Source organism: Cataglyphis hispanica, chromosome 4 (genome assembly GCF_021464435.1).
Source record: "Cataglyphis hispanica isolate Lineage 1 chromosome 4, ULB_Chis1_1.0, whole genome shotgun sequence".
In the NCBI taxonomy this organism is placed as follows: Eukaryota; Metazoa; Arthropoda; class Insecta; order Hymenoptera; family Formicidae; genus Cataglyphis; species Cataglyphis hispanica.
Window position 1 is genome coordinate 9,617,845 of NC_065957.1, and position 16,880 is coordinate 9,634,724.

At 30.3% G+C, this 16,880-nt stretch overlaps 3 protein-coding genes across 7 annotated transcripts; 2 read left to right on the plus strand and 1 right to left on the minus strand.

Moving 5' to 3' along the window:
* Window positions 1–1,328: 1,328 nt before the first annotated feature.
* Window positions 1,329–8,352, plus strand: LOC126848636 (palmitoyltransferase ZDHHC18-like). 4 transcript variants are annotated; one of them, XM_050589651.1, is made up of 9 exons: window positions 1,335–2,221; window positions 2,450–2,610; window positions 2,781–2,945; window positions 3,150–3,287; window positions 3,393–3,547; window positions 3,637–3,754; window positions 3,913–4,025; window positions 4,164–4,266; window positions 6,813–8,352. In XM_050589651.1, exons 1-9 carry the CDS (start codon window positions 1,872–1,874, stop codon window positions 7,109–7,111), a joined length of 1,602 nt encoding a protein of 533 aa, XP_050445608.1. In that variant the 5' UTR covers window positions 1,335–1,871; the 3' UTR covers window positions 7,112–8,352. The 4 variants fall into 4 exon arrangements, with proteins under 4 accessions (XP_050445606.1, XP_050445607.1, XP_050445608.1 ...); XM_050589653.1 differs by having other exon boundaries at window positions 1,336–2,221; window positions 2,787–2,945; XM_050589649.1 differs by lacking the exon at window positions 6,813–8,352 and having other exon boundaries at window positions 1,329–2,221; window positions 4,164–5,611.
* On the minus strand, window positions 8,351–11,574 carry LOC126848641 (protein odr-4 homolog). Of its 2 annotated transcripts, none has more exons than XM_050589662.1 (8): window positions 11,295–11,574; window positions 10,546–10,725; window positions 10,156–10,361; window positions 9,862–10,045; window positions 9,616–9,741; window positions 9,317–9,530; window positions 9,044–9,226; window positions 8,351–8,965 (listed from the first exon to the last, which is right to left on the minus strand). In XM_050589662.1, the coding sequence occupies exons 1-8, from the start codon at window positions 11,388–11,390 to the stop codon at window positions 8,784–8,786; spliced, it is 1,371 nt and encodes a 456-aa protein (XP_050445619.1). In that variant the 5' UTR covers window positions 11,391–11,574; the 3' UTR covers window positions 8,351–8,783. The 2 variants fall into 2 exon arrangements, with proteins under 2 accessions (XP_050445619.1, XP_050445617.1); XM_050589660.1 differs by having other exon boundaries at window positions 9,616–9,795; window positions 11,295–11,573.
* Window positions 11,575–11,718: 144 nt separating this feature from the next.
* Window positions 11,719–16,841, plus strand: LOC126848638 (uncharacterized). Its single transcript, XM_050589655.1, has 11 exons — window positions 11,719–12,183; window positions 12,463–12,613; window positions 12,696–12,922; window positions 13,028–13,209; window positions 13,510–13,660; window positions 13,743–13,787; window positions 13,911–14,079; window positions 14,277–14,665; window positions 14,839–15,125; window positions 15,211–15,318; window positions 15,377–16,841. Exons 1-11 carry the CDS (start codon window positions 12,100–12,102, stop codon window positions 15,474–15,476), a joined length of 1,893 nt encoding a protein of 630 aa, XP_050445612.1. The 5' UTR covers window positions 11,719–12,099; the 3' UTR covers window positions 15,477–16,841.
* Window positions 16,842–16,880: the final 39 nt, after the last annotated feature.

The window sequence follows — 16,880 nt, forward strand, 5'->3', positions numbered from 1 at the left end:
TCGACTCGAAAGACCCGTCGAGGGTCGCGTCGAGAGGGAGGCCGATCTCGCGGACGATGCTGCGATCCGACGCGTTCGCGTCCGCCGACTTCTTGATATGCCTGTTGATATCCCGTCACGTCGGACGATTTTCTTATTCGAAAGCTCTTCTTTTGTAGAAGGAACGTAAAGGATTTTCGGAGCGAATTGTAGCCAAGTATCGATCACTTTCCGCTCGATGATCCAGACGAAAAATCAGAAGGCGCTTGCTTTCTCCCGTTTGTGAGTTTGTATGCGGAATATCTAGAACATTTCATCAAGAAAATTAGCCGTTTTCTCATTATGATCGCCGCGTCTCTTTGATTGATTTTTTGAATGGTTTATAATTTTTATAATAAGCTCTAACGCAAAATTTACTCGCGCATTGATATACATGGGATAAAAGCGATAAAGCAAATTACAAAATTGATAATGTATTTAATCATTGCGATTTAGTCAACAAAGAGCGCGTTTTTGCATCGCTGAATAATAATGCTGGCAATATCTGCCGTAGTCGAGTTTGAATAATTTTTTTTTTAAGATTTAGCTTAATTTTACATAATAACTTTACATAATAACCTTTATGTATCTACGTATTTATGATGGAATCAACAATTATACTCTATTACTCTAATGTCATTCTAATGTCACGCGACGACGCGCCGAGGGATCTATGGATCCTTTCAGGCTTTGTCTTTCCGACTTCGTGGAAATTGTACGCGATCGAAGATGCCATTCGTGCCCGAAGATGGCGCCGGTAGTGAGATTGTTCGATTTTCAGGATTTCCTCGGTCACATGCACACGTAGTGGTTACGTGTTACGTGTATGTGTATGTATGCGTGTGTGTGTGTGTGTGCGTGCGTGCGTGTGCCGTGCGCGGCGATCGACGTACCGCATTGCGTCGACGACCCATTTTACAACGGGGGCGATATAAGTCGCGCTCGCGCGACCCTCCCTGCCGTTTAAATAATCAATCTCGCGACATCCGCCTATCAAGACGCCTTTTTACCTGCCGGTGCTATAACGAGAAGGCGGTTAGGGTACGCCGGCGTCGTCGAATTCTCTGTTTCGCGTTGCATCTGTATGATTTTCTCTTCGCTCTCCGGCGATCACCTCGGGCTCGAAATCCGTGCGAGGTATCGTCGTGAAAAAGGTCGTCAGACAGTCCGCGTTGATCACCGAGGGATAGAGAAATTCCGATGATCGACGATGATCGATCCGCAGGATGAAGGTATGCGCGGTTTGAATCGCGATCGCTCGAGTCACGTGGTGCCGAGTCACGTGGCGTTTTCGCGTGAGCAGCGCGAGGGCGCTTCGCGAGCGAACACGTCGTGCGACAGGCTTCACATTCATAACAGTCCGTGTGTTTCGTAAATATGCGTATTATTGCCGTCGGTCGGAGGTTCGTCGCAACGACGATGGAGTCGAGGGCGACGATCTGAAAAGAAGAATGCGATTCCCGGGAACGTAATTCGTGTCGCGAATTTTATTCGTACGACCGATAGTGCTCGCGTGCGATTCCTGAGTGGCTTCGTTGACCCAATTTTGGTAGACGAAGGTCCTTCCTTTGCGATTATGACCCTTTCAGTGTACTCTCTGGTCGGAGTCGGTGGCCTCCGAGGCGGACGATGACGGATCGCGCGGATTCGTAAAATTCACCAAATATAAGTAGAAAAAAACTCGTGGTCTCCATGCGAAAATACTCAGCTGGGGACTCCTCTCTACTTTAGAATACGATAAAATTAGGTTAAGTCGAGTTCTTATCACTTCGTCATCGTGGCTCGATTCCCCGATGTCGTAAACAGTGAGCTCAACAGGCAGTTTCCGCGTAAAGTGGTGAATAGATATATGGATGTTGCTGTTGGCTCCGGCAGCGTGTTTCGACTCGGGGATCAAAAGGAGCAGGCAAGATGAAATATGTTTGTCCAAATTCTCGTGCAGGAACAACAAAGAGAGACGATTGTACGATTTTGATAAATCGCCAGCGATCCATAACTGTGACTTCTACGTTCATATATGGCAATACGTGAGAGGAACTTTAGCCACGAGCAAGATGCCTCACATCACGCGAAAATGGGAGCTATTTCCGGGCAGAAATCGCTTTTGTTGCGACGGCCGAGTGATGATGGCACCGCAAACCGGAGTATTCTATGTCACAGTGTGCCTCATCGTTGGAACAAGTGGATTATTCTTCGGTTTTGAGTAAGCGCATCATATATAAATTTATATTATATTATATATCTGTTCCTTTAAAAATAGAGAATCAATATAGGATCAGATTGAGATAAATTGTTACAGCATCTTGCATACTTTAATCTTCTTTGAAATATACGCAAGACAAGAATAATGTGTCTTTTGAGATAGTTTATGAGATCAAATCTATTGGCAAAAAGATTAATGCATTAGCAAAATAATTATCTTCTTTTCCAGTTGTCCATATTTGGCATTAAATGTAACACCAGCAATACCAGTAATAGGAGCTTTGTTATTCATATTTGTAATGTCTGCTTTGTTCCGCACAAGCTTCAGTGATCCTGGAGTAATTCCAAGAGCAACACCTGACGAAGCAGCTTATATTGAAAAACAAATCGGTATATAAATATAATTGTATATGTTAGTGATATTTATAAACAGTTCTATTATTTCATTTAGCTATAATGCCATTATAATATCACTAATATTTAAATGTAGAAATAATGAAAAAAAAAAATCTTTTACATTATACATTTAAATATTAAATTAAAATATTTTCCATGCTGAGCTGTAGAAGTACCAAACAACGGCAACTCTAAAACATATAGACCTCCTCCTAGAACAAAAGAAGTTTTGATTAGAGGACAACCAGTAAAACTAAAATATTGCTTCACGTGTAAAATATTTAGGCCACCAAGAGCCTCTCATTGTAGCTTATGCGACAATTGTGTAGGTATGTGTATATCTTATTGTGTTATTTTATTAAAATGTAGATCATTTATCAAAAAATAGATTATACATGTAAAGATATCTGCAATATTTATTTTCTCTTTTATGTATTATCAGATATATATCAGGATTAATATTGTACAATAATCACAAACTGATAATTAATCACAAATATCAGACAGGATTTTAAAGATAACTATTTTTGCAGAGAGATTTGATCACCATTGTCCATGGGTCGGTAATTGCGTAGGCAGAAGAAATTATAGATATTTCTATGCTTTTATAGTATCCTTAGCATTTCTTTGTGTCTTTATATTTATATGCGCAGTCACACATCTAATTATGCGTAAGTGTTTTAATTTCAGAATTGCTAAATGAATTGAAATAAATATTTTAGGAAAATTAAAATGAAATATTTTATATTTATCACATTTTTATATCATGATTGTAGTTACAAAGGATAATAAGCCGTTTTTAGAAGCTGTCAAGTTATCTCCGAGCAGCGTTATTGTCGGAGTCGTATGTTTTTTCTCGGTTTGGAGCATTTTAGGCCTTGCTGGGTTTCATACATATTTAACTAGCAGTAATCAAACAACTAACGAAGATGTAAGTAGATTTGACATAATTATGTACAAATTATATAAGCAACTTTTTAATTCTTTTGTATCTTTCTTGTGGCTGTTATCCCATAATAGATTAAGGGATCATTCACAAATAGGAGAGGTCAGGATAATTTTAATCCCTACAGTCAAGGAAATATTTGTGGAAATTTTTTTTATGTTCTATGTGGACCAGCTCCACCTAGCTTAATTGGTAAGACCCCTTCTTACATATTAAACATTTAATATATTTACAAATATATGTAACTTATGTAAGAATAAATTATGAATCAAAAGATATTATACAACTATCATTCTTGTATTCTGCTCTTTTATATTGGTTTCATTCATTCTCAGATAATATCTTTTCAGATCGAAGAGGAATAGTTACACCCGAATATCGCGCAGAACATGAATCAATTGGTGATGATAATGTAATCACTAATAATAAAACATATGGTACTGCCAAGATCGTACAGCCTCAGGTAATTATCGATTAAGCACATTTATTAGTCTATTTTATATTCTGGCATCAATTAAATAGTGTAATAGATATTATTTAATAAGCAACGTGTATAATATTATAATTTCTCATCTTTTGTTTTTCTTCTATATTACAATAGTCAAATGGTACCACGGTTCAAATAAGTCCTACTACGGATCTCACGGGCTCGATGAACAATTTAATCAGCGGTCAACATTCTCCGAGAATAGAATCAATAAACGGTGAGTTGACCTTCTTGAGACATCCTACACGTTGCCCCGAGGATCTACCAAAATATTCGCGCCAATATATCAACGACACTTATGTGCCGTCATATCCAACGCAACATTGCTCTCAGGATTCTGTGAAACATATTAAATATAACACCGAGATAGATCGATTAAATCCAGAATTTCAGAAGTATCCGTGTAGATGCGAAGAGAGTTTACAAAAATATCCTCACAGATGTAGAGAGGAATATCATAGATGCTCGGATAATAATCTCATATACGATCAGTGCATAGGGGATCAGAAATATAGCATTGATCTTCAAAAGTATCCTCAGAGATATTCCGAGGATCCCCTACGTTATCAGATAAGCGAGAAGAATGGTTATACCGATCTGCAAAAATTTCCACAATGTTATTCCGAGGATCCGTTGCGAATCGCGCAATCCTCGCATATCCTTAAATATAATAATTTAAGGTGTACCGAGCACAGTTTAAAGTATCCGATATCGAAGAATATTTTGCCGGCGCGTATATTAGGTACGGGTGGCATACCGATTATCGGGCAGTCCGCGATCGGACTCGTCGTCAATAGATTTGGCTCTGGACCACTAAGCAATGATTTATCATATACCGAGAATTCGTTATGTCCGAGCGATAGTACGGAAGAAGATCTCTTGAATCGACGTTTTATTATGAGTTCATTGAGTGATAACGAGGATATTTAACGTTTGTTATATATAAATCAATAATAATGCATTTTTTAAAATATACGATTTGGTTATAGAGAGAAAAGAAAAAACAATATAAATCATAGAATTATTACATTCTCTTACCAAAGAAATTGTGTATTCGTAATATTAGAAAGCTTTAATATGATTCGTCCTATTCTCCAACTCTTGCACTAAGAAAGTGCTCTAATTTGTATATATAAAGATTATATAGTTGTTCTTGATACCTTCAATTGGGAATTGGAAAAAAAAGAATTATATATACAAATCAAAACAGTTGAAATTAATTGTTGCAAAAAAAGATCTATTTATTTTTTAAAAATACCGTTTTGCGTTATAGATTTTTATTTTAAAAGTAAATTATCTATATTATAGTTATGTATATATATATGATGATATATAAGTGAAGTTATAAGAGATATAAGACATGTAGCAGTTATATTTACTTAAGATTCATTTTTCTTTTTTTTTTCAAACATCTTTTTTATAATTATAATGTACATATTACAAGAAAAATAAGTTTTTTTCTATTAAACTTTTAAATTTGTTATATTGCATTATTTTCTGCATTCTCAATATAATATAAATTTAAAATTTTTTTATTTTTTTTCGTATAATATAAATTATGCTTAATTGGATAGCTTTCATTCATTATAAAGATGGATAAAAATATAGTATATATGAAGATATATATTTTTAACATTTATTTTTTTCAATATTGAATTTATATTGTAAAAACAACATTCTTTCTTCTTTAGATAAAAATGTATTTCTATGTATAAATATATATATATATATATATATATATATATATATATATATATATATATATATATATATCTAAGTTCTTTAGTAGTTAGTAAAACTTGGACATAATTCAATGAATTGTATTTCTTTGTTGTTTAAAATTCCTGTTATCGAGGGCTCAGAGCATACTACTTGGTAAGTTTATTTTATGCATTTTGATCGTGATTGAGTGTTTAATATACAAATTTCTGATTTTCTGATTTTTATCTTCACTAGCATTAATAAATCACATGTGACATGTTTTTTTTTTTAATATTTTTACGACTAATTTTAGAATAATGTATTGATTATACAGGGTTTATGGTTTGTGACTAATTGTTTGCTCAATAATTTGGGATATAATGACAAATAATGTTTTAAATTATAGATATGAAAAATATATATATATAAAATTTGTAAATAAGTTTTAATAGATATAATATATCAAAAAAATGCACTGGGTACATGAAAAATGGATTTTTATTAGAAAAAGGCTGAAATTTATAATATATTTATAATATATAAGTTTTCAATTCTTTCTTTACAAATTTACAGAAATTTAGAATTTAGTAAAAATGTTAATAATACTATTTTAAAAGTTGTAATTATATTTATGTATGGTAAAACAAAAAGAAATATATCGAAGTGATTTAATCTGTTTTATCATGCATAAAGAAACACGATATTTACAAGGAAAATTTTTCCAATGATATCTAATATAGATTAATCTTATGGAATATGCTGAGAACGAGTTAAATAATTGAAATTACAATGAGAAAAGTTGTATTGGTATTGCTGACAATTTGTGTGTAAGAAACACAAAGCCAACGCTGCACTTTTTTTATAATAATTGTACAATATGGTTTTTCTTCTTTTTTGTCCTCTAAAAAAATTTTTATATAACAGCTTGCCCTTCACAAGTTAATAGCAATGATTTATTTTTTTTTTTTAATACAGTAATGTATGCACTTTGTACAAATTGTCCATGTAAACAACCCACAAACAATCAAGTTACTTATTTATCAAAGCTAATTTTGCTTCTAGGTAGTACGACAAACAGCATAAGTCAACTTGTTACCAACGAAATACCGCTAGCGTCTCTCAATATAGTACCAATTGATATCGACGAAATCGCTCCGCTGCCTCCTCGTCAAAGTGTCGTTGTCTCCTCCTCTCTGGATACATCTTCCATGCCGGCAGTAACGACTCCGTTATCCGCGTCTAGACTTAGACTCTTGCAAGATACGACTATGATAGAATCCGCTTTAGACTTAGATTCATTGGAAGATGCAAGTGTCGGCAGAGGAAGCCAATCAGGGCTTATAAAAATGGGTGTAGTATAAAATTCAGCTATCCATAAAACGCATAGAGTTTAAGAATTCTGTTGATTTCTATCTGATATGGATAGCAATTTTAACATATTAAATTAAAAAAGCATGAAATGCAATTTGTTATCTTCGTCGTGAATAATTTCCGCACGAAATGATAATTATACGCAGATGTGATCATTAGTGTGATTAATTTAAAGATAAATAATTATCATGTTATGCTTTTTCTTAGGAGAAAAAGTAATTTTGAGGGAGATTTTCAAAAATTAGAAAAATTAGATTGTAAATTAACAAAACTTATGCTATTATTAAAGCACAAATATAATTATTAATTAAATTTGTACAATTGCATCAAAAATTTAAATTTCAACATTGTATAATTAGAGATCGTTATTTTCTACAATTGCATTATTTATTATATCGTATTTATGTGAATATTACATGTGAACAATTGCTCTAATAATTGCATGTATGCCCGGAAAGAGGAATTAATAATATATTGTTTTTATTCTTTAAAACACATCTGCATTATTAGATATATATTCTCTATTGGCTATAAAGTTTTTAAAAGAATTTTGAAAAGTATTATTTTAAATATGTTTATTATAATTTTATTGTTTATATTTTATATTTATACATACATATATATATATATATATATATATATATATATATATATATATATATATATATAATATAAATACATATTATATAGGGTGATCCGGAAAGAGAGAAAGAAAGAGGAACAGATTTCAATAATGAATTATATGTATTACTGAACAATGCAAAATCTATGATATTTCTTCTGTTATTTCCTGAATATTCTTAGCGATATTGTTTTTTTGAAGAAATTTGTCATGTGTACAGTGTAAAAAGTTTTGTAAATAAAATTTTCATACATGTTAGGGTAGTTTTACAGATGTTTACGAAATTTATGAAATCAATGCCGCTGGTAGTAAGCATTTAAATATTAGAATTATCACTGCCTGATTTATTGATGAAATTTTGTATCAAAACTACATGTTATTATCTAATTTGGCATTATTGGATTACATATTATTTATATGAATAATATTGAAAAATATATTAATAAAATAGCAGAAATGTCATATTAAGGATATAAGGATTGCCATTATAAAGACTAAAAATGCTATTCTTTTGTATATAAGACATATGTATAATATTCTGTATATGTACATATTATATAGGTGTATAATGAAATCCGCATATATATAATATATAATGCAAATTGAAAACTTTTGTTAGTATTTTATTGTATTTCCTCTCAAAATATATATTATATATGAACAATTTCTTGTAAAATACATACAAATTAATTTGATTTTAAATGGCCACAATTGTAATTTTTGTTTTGCACACTTTTGCCATATTTTTATCAATATAAAAATGTTTATGTAACTATGTATATGTGAGAATACTATCTCACAAATAAAAATATCGCGCATTAACAGTATTTATAAAAAAATAATAAGTATTATGTATATTATAGTTTTTGTTGTGTAACATGTATTAAATAATAATATTTTTACATCAGAATTTACATATAGACATGATTTCAAAAAATGTATTTATATTTTAAAATAGACATATAGTGTGTAAGACACACAGAGTGTATGCCTGTATCTCTCTCATGTGCATTAATAAAATTATAAACATAGTATATATATTAAACCGTGAGTAGTTGATGCACAAGGACAGCTATTATTAATATAATAAGCGCAACACTTAATCCAGTAAGATAAATAGTTATTTGATAAACACTTATTTGACAATTACTTTTAGTTGTATCAGGACTACTGTCCGACGATTTAGTATTGACATCGCTTTGGCAGTAAAATTCTGTAGGATCTGTATCACCATATTTAAATAATGACATATGTGCAACTTTTCAAGTTATTATAATGAAACTTTAACATTTCTACTTACCGGCTTGTAGTTCGACTTCTTTTTGTACTTGACTTTCTTGTACTTTAAGGTCTAAAAGTTCTTGTAACGACATTAATGCTTCCTGCGGCCCTTCGCCGGGAAATAGATAATCCGATAGTGTAACTTTATTTTCCGGTAAGGCTATCAATACTCTTCGCGGTGGTTCATGCAATGTGATATTTTCTAAAAATCAAAAATTGCCTGAATGTAAATGTATCAAAATCTATGTTATATTATAAGAGAGATACACTTAAAAAATTATTAGCAATTTACCTTCGGGCGAACCATTTTCCTCTTCTATTAAACTGTCCCAATGCATTTCCAATCTGCTTGCCAGAGATCTCACTATATCTTGTTTTACAGCCATGTTAGCTTCTGCAATACTTGCTTTTTGATGTAAGAATGTTCTACTGACTAATTGTCCTATTAGTCGTATTGATGCGCTACATGATGTCACTTTTATACATGAATTAGTATTGCTTTGCTCCTAAAAAGATAAAATATATTTTATTTAATAAATTAATTTTTCAACTATATAAATGTAATATTTAAATAAATCTGTTTGTACTTACACAGGGAATGTATAAACTAACTTGTAAAGAGTTATTGTTATTGTCTTTCTTATTTTTACATTCTTTGCTATTTTTTTTTCTTTTGCCAATCATTTCCAATGCGTCATCCGGAGCTCCGACTTCTCCCTCGATAACAACAAGTGAAGAATCGATTAAATCTGCTACGCTTGCTAAAATATTCTGTGAGATTTATGTTTTTAGTTCATATAGTATTGCAAAAATAATGAATTGTTCATTTGTCAATACCTGTAGCTGTTTCTTAAAAGTCTCTGGATTCTTATCTGCTGCAATAAGATACAATCTGTCAAAGTCTATTAAAGCTTCAAGTTGATGCCATTTAGCCGCTCTTTCTTGGAATTTCCAGTCGGCTGGTTTTAATATATTATTTAATATATTATCTTTAGTAATGTCTATAGATTTGCAAATATATCTAAAAATATTATACAAAAAAGTTACTAAATTAAGTTAATTAATTTAAGTTACTAAGTTAAGAGATATATGAAGAATTAAAGTTCATTTAAACTATCAAAGGCAGTGTACTTTTGCGTAATGCTGTTAAAACTTAATATAATCTTCTCATCATAGTTATTTCCACAAAGGTGCTTATTATTCCATGATAGAGTTTTGTAAATTGCACTAAGAACTGATTTAAGCTTCTGTACATTATTAGTATTATCTAATGTATCTTCAGGTCCGACAATAAATACACCAAGTACCCACATTCCACCAGGCAGCATTTTTGTAACCTGAAAGAATGTAAATGAAAGAAAACAAGATACTGTTATTACCACTATCTTTATGCAATATATATATGCTATTTCAATATATATATATATATATAAAAGATAAGAATTAAAATAAGAAATAAAAATATGGAATTATGTATTGTATATGTTACTCTGTAATTTTGTCAACAAGATAATAACATACATGTTTAGCGTGATCAGCGATCCAACTGATAGGTATATCCTTAACAGATTTAATATATGTATTTGCTGTATCCTGTTCTTCAAGTGAGGCAGAGCTAATTAATGTTTCTTCAACAACATTTTTAGTAAGAGGAGGTGGTGTCTTTGCTAAATGTACTGCATAGTCTTTTTGTCCAGCATTCTGTAAAATCAAATTGAAGAAGTTAATACAAGTATATTACATATGATTTACTATGAAATCTGATACTTAATCCTTGTAAGTCATATATTTCTTTTGCCCTGGTCACATATGGGTCATAATATCTTGTCAGTTTTAATTGTTTTAAAATATTTGAAAAAATCTACAAAAATTTATATATGTATATTCCTTGACATCCATAGAAAATGCTCATATAACAAAAGCTAAAAAATAAATTTTAAATTAATAATTATATTAATTAAATTTCAAATTATTAATCTTATTTTTTTATTGATTAATTCCTTTTAGGAAATATTCTGTTATTAAAGTATCGATAGAATCAAAATAACCCATATGTGACCCTTAAGAATTAAGAATCAAACTCTTTTTAAATTGATTAAAAAAGAAAGTGACTTTTGGAACAGATTTGCACTTGAATTTTAATAATTCGAAGAACTCGAAATAAATTTGCACTGCTTGTTTTTCACATATGTTCGTCGCACATGTTAAAAACGAGGGAATAGAATGACATAGGGAAAACTGAAAGATTAAAAAGAAATATATAATCGAACCTGTCCTAAAATTAATCCCATTACATATCCGTCCGATTTCGCTAGAGATGCTAAATACGCGCGAAGATGTTCCTCGGCATAAATTGTTCTTCCCATTTTTTTTTTCTTCTATATTTTCGTGCTACTCTTTTTGACAGATCGTCCGCGCACTTACAATTTACAATTCAATTGAATTCGATATTATTGCGTACATGTATACAATCAGAATGAAATATGAGACTGACAGGCCACGCCGACGTTTTTCATGGGACATCCTCCGTACCTCGTACAGTAGCACCGTTACATTTACTTTTAGGAATTGGAAACATGTTCACTTTTTGATACTGTCGATTAAATCACATCGTCGGTGTGTATCTTCAATGTTACCTTAGCGAGATAATGTAGGCCCCGTGTTATTCGATGTATTCTGTCAGATAAAATATTCGCGAGCAGGTTCGAGTCGCAGCCTGCGACGTTCCATGTTCTACAATTTCCTTGTAAACATGATCGAGTAGAATATCTTATAGAATTGGTGTCGATTACTGTTCACTAGCATGTTCGCTACTATCGACCGAATAGAGCGTGTGATAAAGGTCATGATAAAGGTGATAAATGAAACATAAGTGTGTAATGCGCCACAATTTGCTCGCTATTACTACGTGTTGTGCCCGCATGTCGCGAGCGCGAAAAAAATCTATATTATTTTAAATAATTATTGGACCAGATAGCCAAAGAATTAACTGTTTCCTGTGCATATCATACAATACGTTATCTCATATTGTGCAGCGCGTTAAAATGAATATTGTTTGCAAGATAGAAGTGGACAATGTACGGTAGACAATGTATCGCTCTTCTCTTATTTATTCTTGTACAGGCAGATGAATTTACCTTGGACAATTTGCCATGCACTGTGAGTTATACGATAAACTTATTTATCTCGAAAAAAATAATATGTAATATTATATGATACTTTACGACTTTGTAATTATGAACGATAGATAAAAAATTTGTTAGGTGTGAGAAATAAATTATCATTATATCATATGTGTTATACATATACATATAATGATGTTTATATATATATATATATATATGTATATGGTATATAGTATATATATGTATATATATATATATATATATATATATATATATATATACATTATTATATATATTTTATTTTATTTTTCAGTATAAGTTTAAGCAAAAATGCCATGGAGATGTAGATAATTATAATATAATTGAATACCATCCTTCAGTTATTAATTATTGTACTGCTGAAGATGTTCCTGATGATATCAATTTTTATGTAAAGAGAGATGAAAACAGAGGCCATTTAACTGGTACATCATCCTCTTATATCGAATGATTGATTTATGAAACAATTAGTTATATCAATTAATCATATCTTTCCTTTTATCTAAGATTCTTTGAAAATTGAGTTTACACCTCCCAAAAAAGAATGTGGATTAGGAGTAGCCTTATTAGTCAATCCTTTGATTGAGAATGAAAGAGAATGTGGAGAGTATAAGTTTAATGAAGTGAATGACATTAATTCAAATGTACATACTATAGAAAGGACCATGTGTATTCTTAGAAACACTAATCAACCTGTAAAATATAATGATAATTCGACAGTATCCTTATGCGAGGTAATAAACAATATTAAGACCAATATTAGACCTGTTTACATATGTTTGTATATAGATGTATATATAATTAATACCTAGTATTAAATTTTGCAATTGATATTTCAGGGCAATATTAAACTATGGTTTCAATACATCTTTACAGGATGCTATGCACTTCGATTTCACATAGGTAGACAAAAATATGTAATAAGGGGTCATAAATTTATAAATACTACTTATCAAAGTACAGAAGTGAAAGAACCACAGTTTATCTGTAAATATAACTCATATTATAATTTTGATCAAAGGTATAGTAATAATAATTATTATGTATAAATCAATGTATATATAAAGTGAGTGACTAGAAAAACTTCATTCCAAGATATTTTTTTTACATTTTTATATAAAATCAATATTTATACATATATCTTAAAAGGCAATTTCTAGTTACTCGCCCTGTATATATATTTCATATATCATAAAATTTCAGAGAATAATATCTATTTCCTATTGTGTGCATAAGATAAATTTATTTATAGAATATTCTTTAATATTTTGAAGAAATTAAGATATAAAATAGGATATATATATACATATATATATTACAGACATGAAATAACAAATTTTACATTAGATACTTCCCTACCAATAGATACAGGATTGTTACTTGAAGTGGCTTTGATATCACCACGTAATAATTCAGGAAAAGGTTGCGTCTGGAATAAAGAATCACTAATATTCACATGGCCAATCAATCTGGTAATATTTAGTTATTAAGAAATATGTATACTTATTTATTTTTTTGCAGCTAATATCCAGATTTAATTTTTTATCTTTGCAGACTAATTTTAAAGAAACATTGGAAAATCATTGCAATGTAAAATTGGTAAATATTATCTCTTTTAATTACTTTTGAAATGCAAAAAGTTAGTCAAAATCCAGATCCAATTTTCTATCTGTGTGTGCATATATATAAATGTTACATTGAATAAAAACTTTGATTAAATAGATGCAGACAGGAATCGGGGAATACATGAAAACTGTACAATGTAATTTTCAAGAACAAACTACACAAACGCATTATTGCTTCGTATTTCGCATACATGATGATCGATGCTATAAAAATACTATCTGGAAGCCAGCGCATGCAAATACGATGCCATGTACATGGGTGAAACGTAAGTTTAAATCAGAGATAAAATATATTACAAAAAAAATTAAAGTTAATTAAAGAAATAATATCTTTTGTTTGTATTATACATATTTTGCCATCTAATATATCAGAAAAGATATTTTGAATTTATGTAGAATTATAAATTTACAGAAGTTTTTTATTTTTTATAAACAAACTGTGTATTGCAAATTATGTTTGTAGGTTGTGTGAATACTTCGTTATATAACGAAAGTAGAGAGATGATAAAATCAGATAAATTGCTGGGTGCAAACTTACATTTACTGTTGCCTATCATCGTCATTGTATTGATTGTATCAGTGATAATTGGAACATTATGTTTCTGGCATCTGTGTATTCGAAAGAAGAAGGTTACCTTATATGTTAATCCACAGCATGATGATTTTCTGAACTCTGGTTGTTTCGAATCCACCGATCTCAGTATCGTTGATAACAACGACAGTGAAAAAGAAATCGATCACGATAATCTTTCTTGCGATGATATTGTTCTCCTTTATACTAAAAATTCGATATCTTTTATGGCATTGATGAAAGATTTTCGCAAAACACTTGCCAAGATGTGTTCCTGTTTCGTAAGTTTTCTATTGCACAGATTAATTGTTGATAATACATTCTACATATCAACATATGTCAATCAAAATTTTTATGATTTAAAAAAGTATCTTTATTAAAATTTTCTTATTTATATAATGCAAACTATAATACAATTTGTCAAGGATATTTTTCACAACTATTTCTTTTAAAGGTATACGACTGGTATGATGAAGCTGAATGGAATAACGTAGCTAAAGTTGGTCCTGTTTCATGGTTCACCAAATTGCTTAACAGTAAATGTCGTGTTGTTTGGATAGATACACCGACAACAAGATCCATCGTTATATCAAGGGAAAACGATTCGGGCCTGAATAAACTCGGTAAATATTATGAAATAGGTGGTGATTTTCGCGACGTGGAATTTCCCGTTGTACTTGAATTAGCAAAACGTTATACAAATGATGCCGTGCACCAGTATCGCAGACATTTTGTCGTGAGGTAAGGCTCATAATAAATAATTATTTTCGTTAAGAGAAACATTTTTTCTATGCCATAATTCGTATTATATGTTTTATTTGTGTAGATTCGAAGGGTTGGAAAGCACGGCAAATGTGAATGATCCGTTTCTGGATCTCTCTCCTCACGTGCGATATCGCATGCCACAGCATCTTGCGCAATTGTGTTTAGACTTGTAAGTATATCATGTAGCATATTTGAAATATTTCGTAAGATAATTTTGATATTTTTAGATCGATGGTAAAACCACTTATTTCCAAATATCAGTTGAAGGCAAAAGAGAATCTTTTACAGCAGCACTTGAGACTCGTGAAGATGGAGTCAGTAATGTGAAAAATGTCAACTAATATTATAAGTTGTTATAGGATTTCAGCATTATATTTTATATCTGTCCAACATAATGATACTTTATTGTTTTCAATGCAAAGTATTTTAATTAGCATAAATTTGTTGTTAATCAAAGATGCTACCTCAATTGAAAAGGGAAATGTCTATAGACGTTTTCTCTGTTTCGATAAGATTTGTATGTGCGACTTACTTGAGGTTTTTCAATAACATTGAAGTTAAGAAGACAATCGTTGCGTCCTGTATTCTTCAGAATTCGTTAATTATAAACCACGTTGAACTCGTTGAACGATTTTGCATAATATCATAAAAATATACCGTAATTTAAGTTTTAACTTTATACATTTATCATGTTGATATAGATATATTTTATATAATATATATATATATATTTTTTTTAATAAAATTGTTGAGAAATTATATATACATATACAAAATCTGTTCCAATAAGTATTCTCATTATCTGTTTCTTATTTCATGTTACTTATTGTGTACACACATCTTATATAATTAAAATATATTTATAAAAATTTCTGTAATTATGCACGATCTTTCTAAAAAAGTATAGCGTTATTATAAATACACTTTTTTTACGTTAATTCAACAACTTTTTCAGATATACTTTTTATTAAAAAAGAAGTTAAAGGCTCTAATATTGAATATCCATAACTAAGAGCTAGTTATTTCAATTTCTAGATTTACCCATCAATCAGTATAAATAGAGATCTTTACAGTGGTTGGAATACAGAGTAAAATTACTTCTTGGTAATAACAATTTAATTTATAAGTAAATTTTACCAATAGATGAAACAACATTTATTGATATATATCTAATGGATAATTGGATAAATCTACCAAGAAGTTGGAACATCGGCCCTAAAGGAAACAGATTAATTGAGAGCTATACGTGGTAATGAAATTATTTTATTACTTGCTTTATTTTTATTATTATTACTTTTTCTTGTTGTTTTGATTTATACTTTATTTTCGTAGCTGCATTCAATATTCTTGAACGCGCTTAATAACAGAAATAGTTGCTCTTTAAAAAAATATGCTTAAAAAAAATGTAAATAAATTTTACTGTAAAAAATATTAATCTTTCTACCTTTATGATATACAACGGATGGAATGTTCGTTTTCATATTAAAAGTGCTAACAAATACCAACATTATCATGATTTGATTATCTCAAAGATCGATTAGGAAGCAGTGATGTTATTATCATCCAGTGAAGTAATCATTACATACTTTTTCATAGTAAAAGATAATGCAATGTAAACTGGTCATCTAAAAAATGAATAATCCCAATATGAATATGTTGACAATATTAAAATAAATATATAATTTTAGCGTATTCTTAACTTTTCAGTATCTCTTGTTCACTTTCCTCCAA

Excerpts from the sequence above, each read along its gene's own strand:
- LOC126848636 (XM_050589649.1), top strand. The coding sequence starts at position 1,872 with ATGTTGCTGTTGGCTCCGGCAGCGTGTTTCGACTCGGGGATCAAAAGG. Across the intron at positions 2,611-2,780 it reads TTATATTGAAAAACAAATCG|CTGTAGAAGTACCAAACAAC; the intron begins GTATATAAATAT and ends TTCCATGCTGAG. Across the intron at positions 3,548-3,636 it reads ATCAAACAACTAACGAAGAT|ATTAAGGGATCATTCACAAA; the intron begins GTAAGTAGATTT and ends ATCCCATAATAG.
- LOC126848641 (XM_050589660.1), bottom strand. The coding sequence starts at position 11,390 with ATGGGAAGAACAATTTATGCCGAGGAACATCTTCGCGCGTATTTAGCA. Across the intron at positions 10,362-10,545 it reads TCGCTGATCACGCTAAACAT|GTTACAAAAATGCTGCCTGG; the intron begins GTATGTTATTAT and ends ACATTCTTTCAG. Across the intron at positions 9,796-9,861 it reads CTTTTAAGAAACAGCTACAG|AATATTTTAGCAAGCGTAGC; the intron begins GTATTGACAAAT and ends TAAATCTCACAG.
- LOC126848638 (XM_050589655.1), top strand. The coding sequence starts at position 12,100 with ATGTACGGTAGACAATGTATCGCTCTTCTCTTATTTATTCTTGTACAG. Across the intron at positions 12,184-12,462 it reads TGGACAATTTGCCATGCACT|TATAAGTTTAAGCAAAAATG; the intron begins GTGAGTTATACG and ends TTTATTTTTCAG. Across the intron at positions 12,614-12,695 it reads AAACAGAGGCCATTTAACTG|ATTCTTTGAAAATTGAGTTT; the intron begins GTACATCATCCT and ends CTTTTATCTAAG.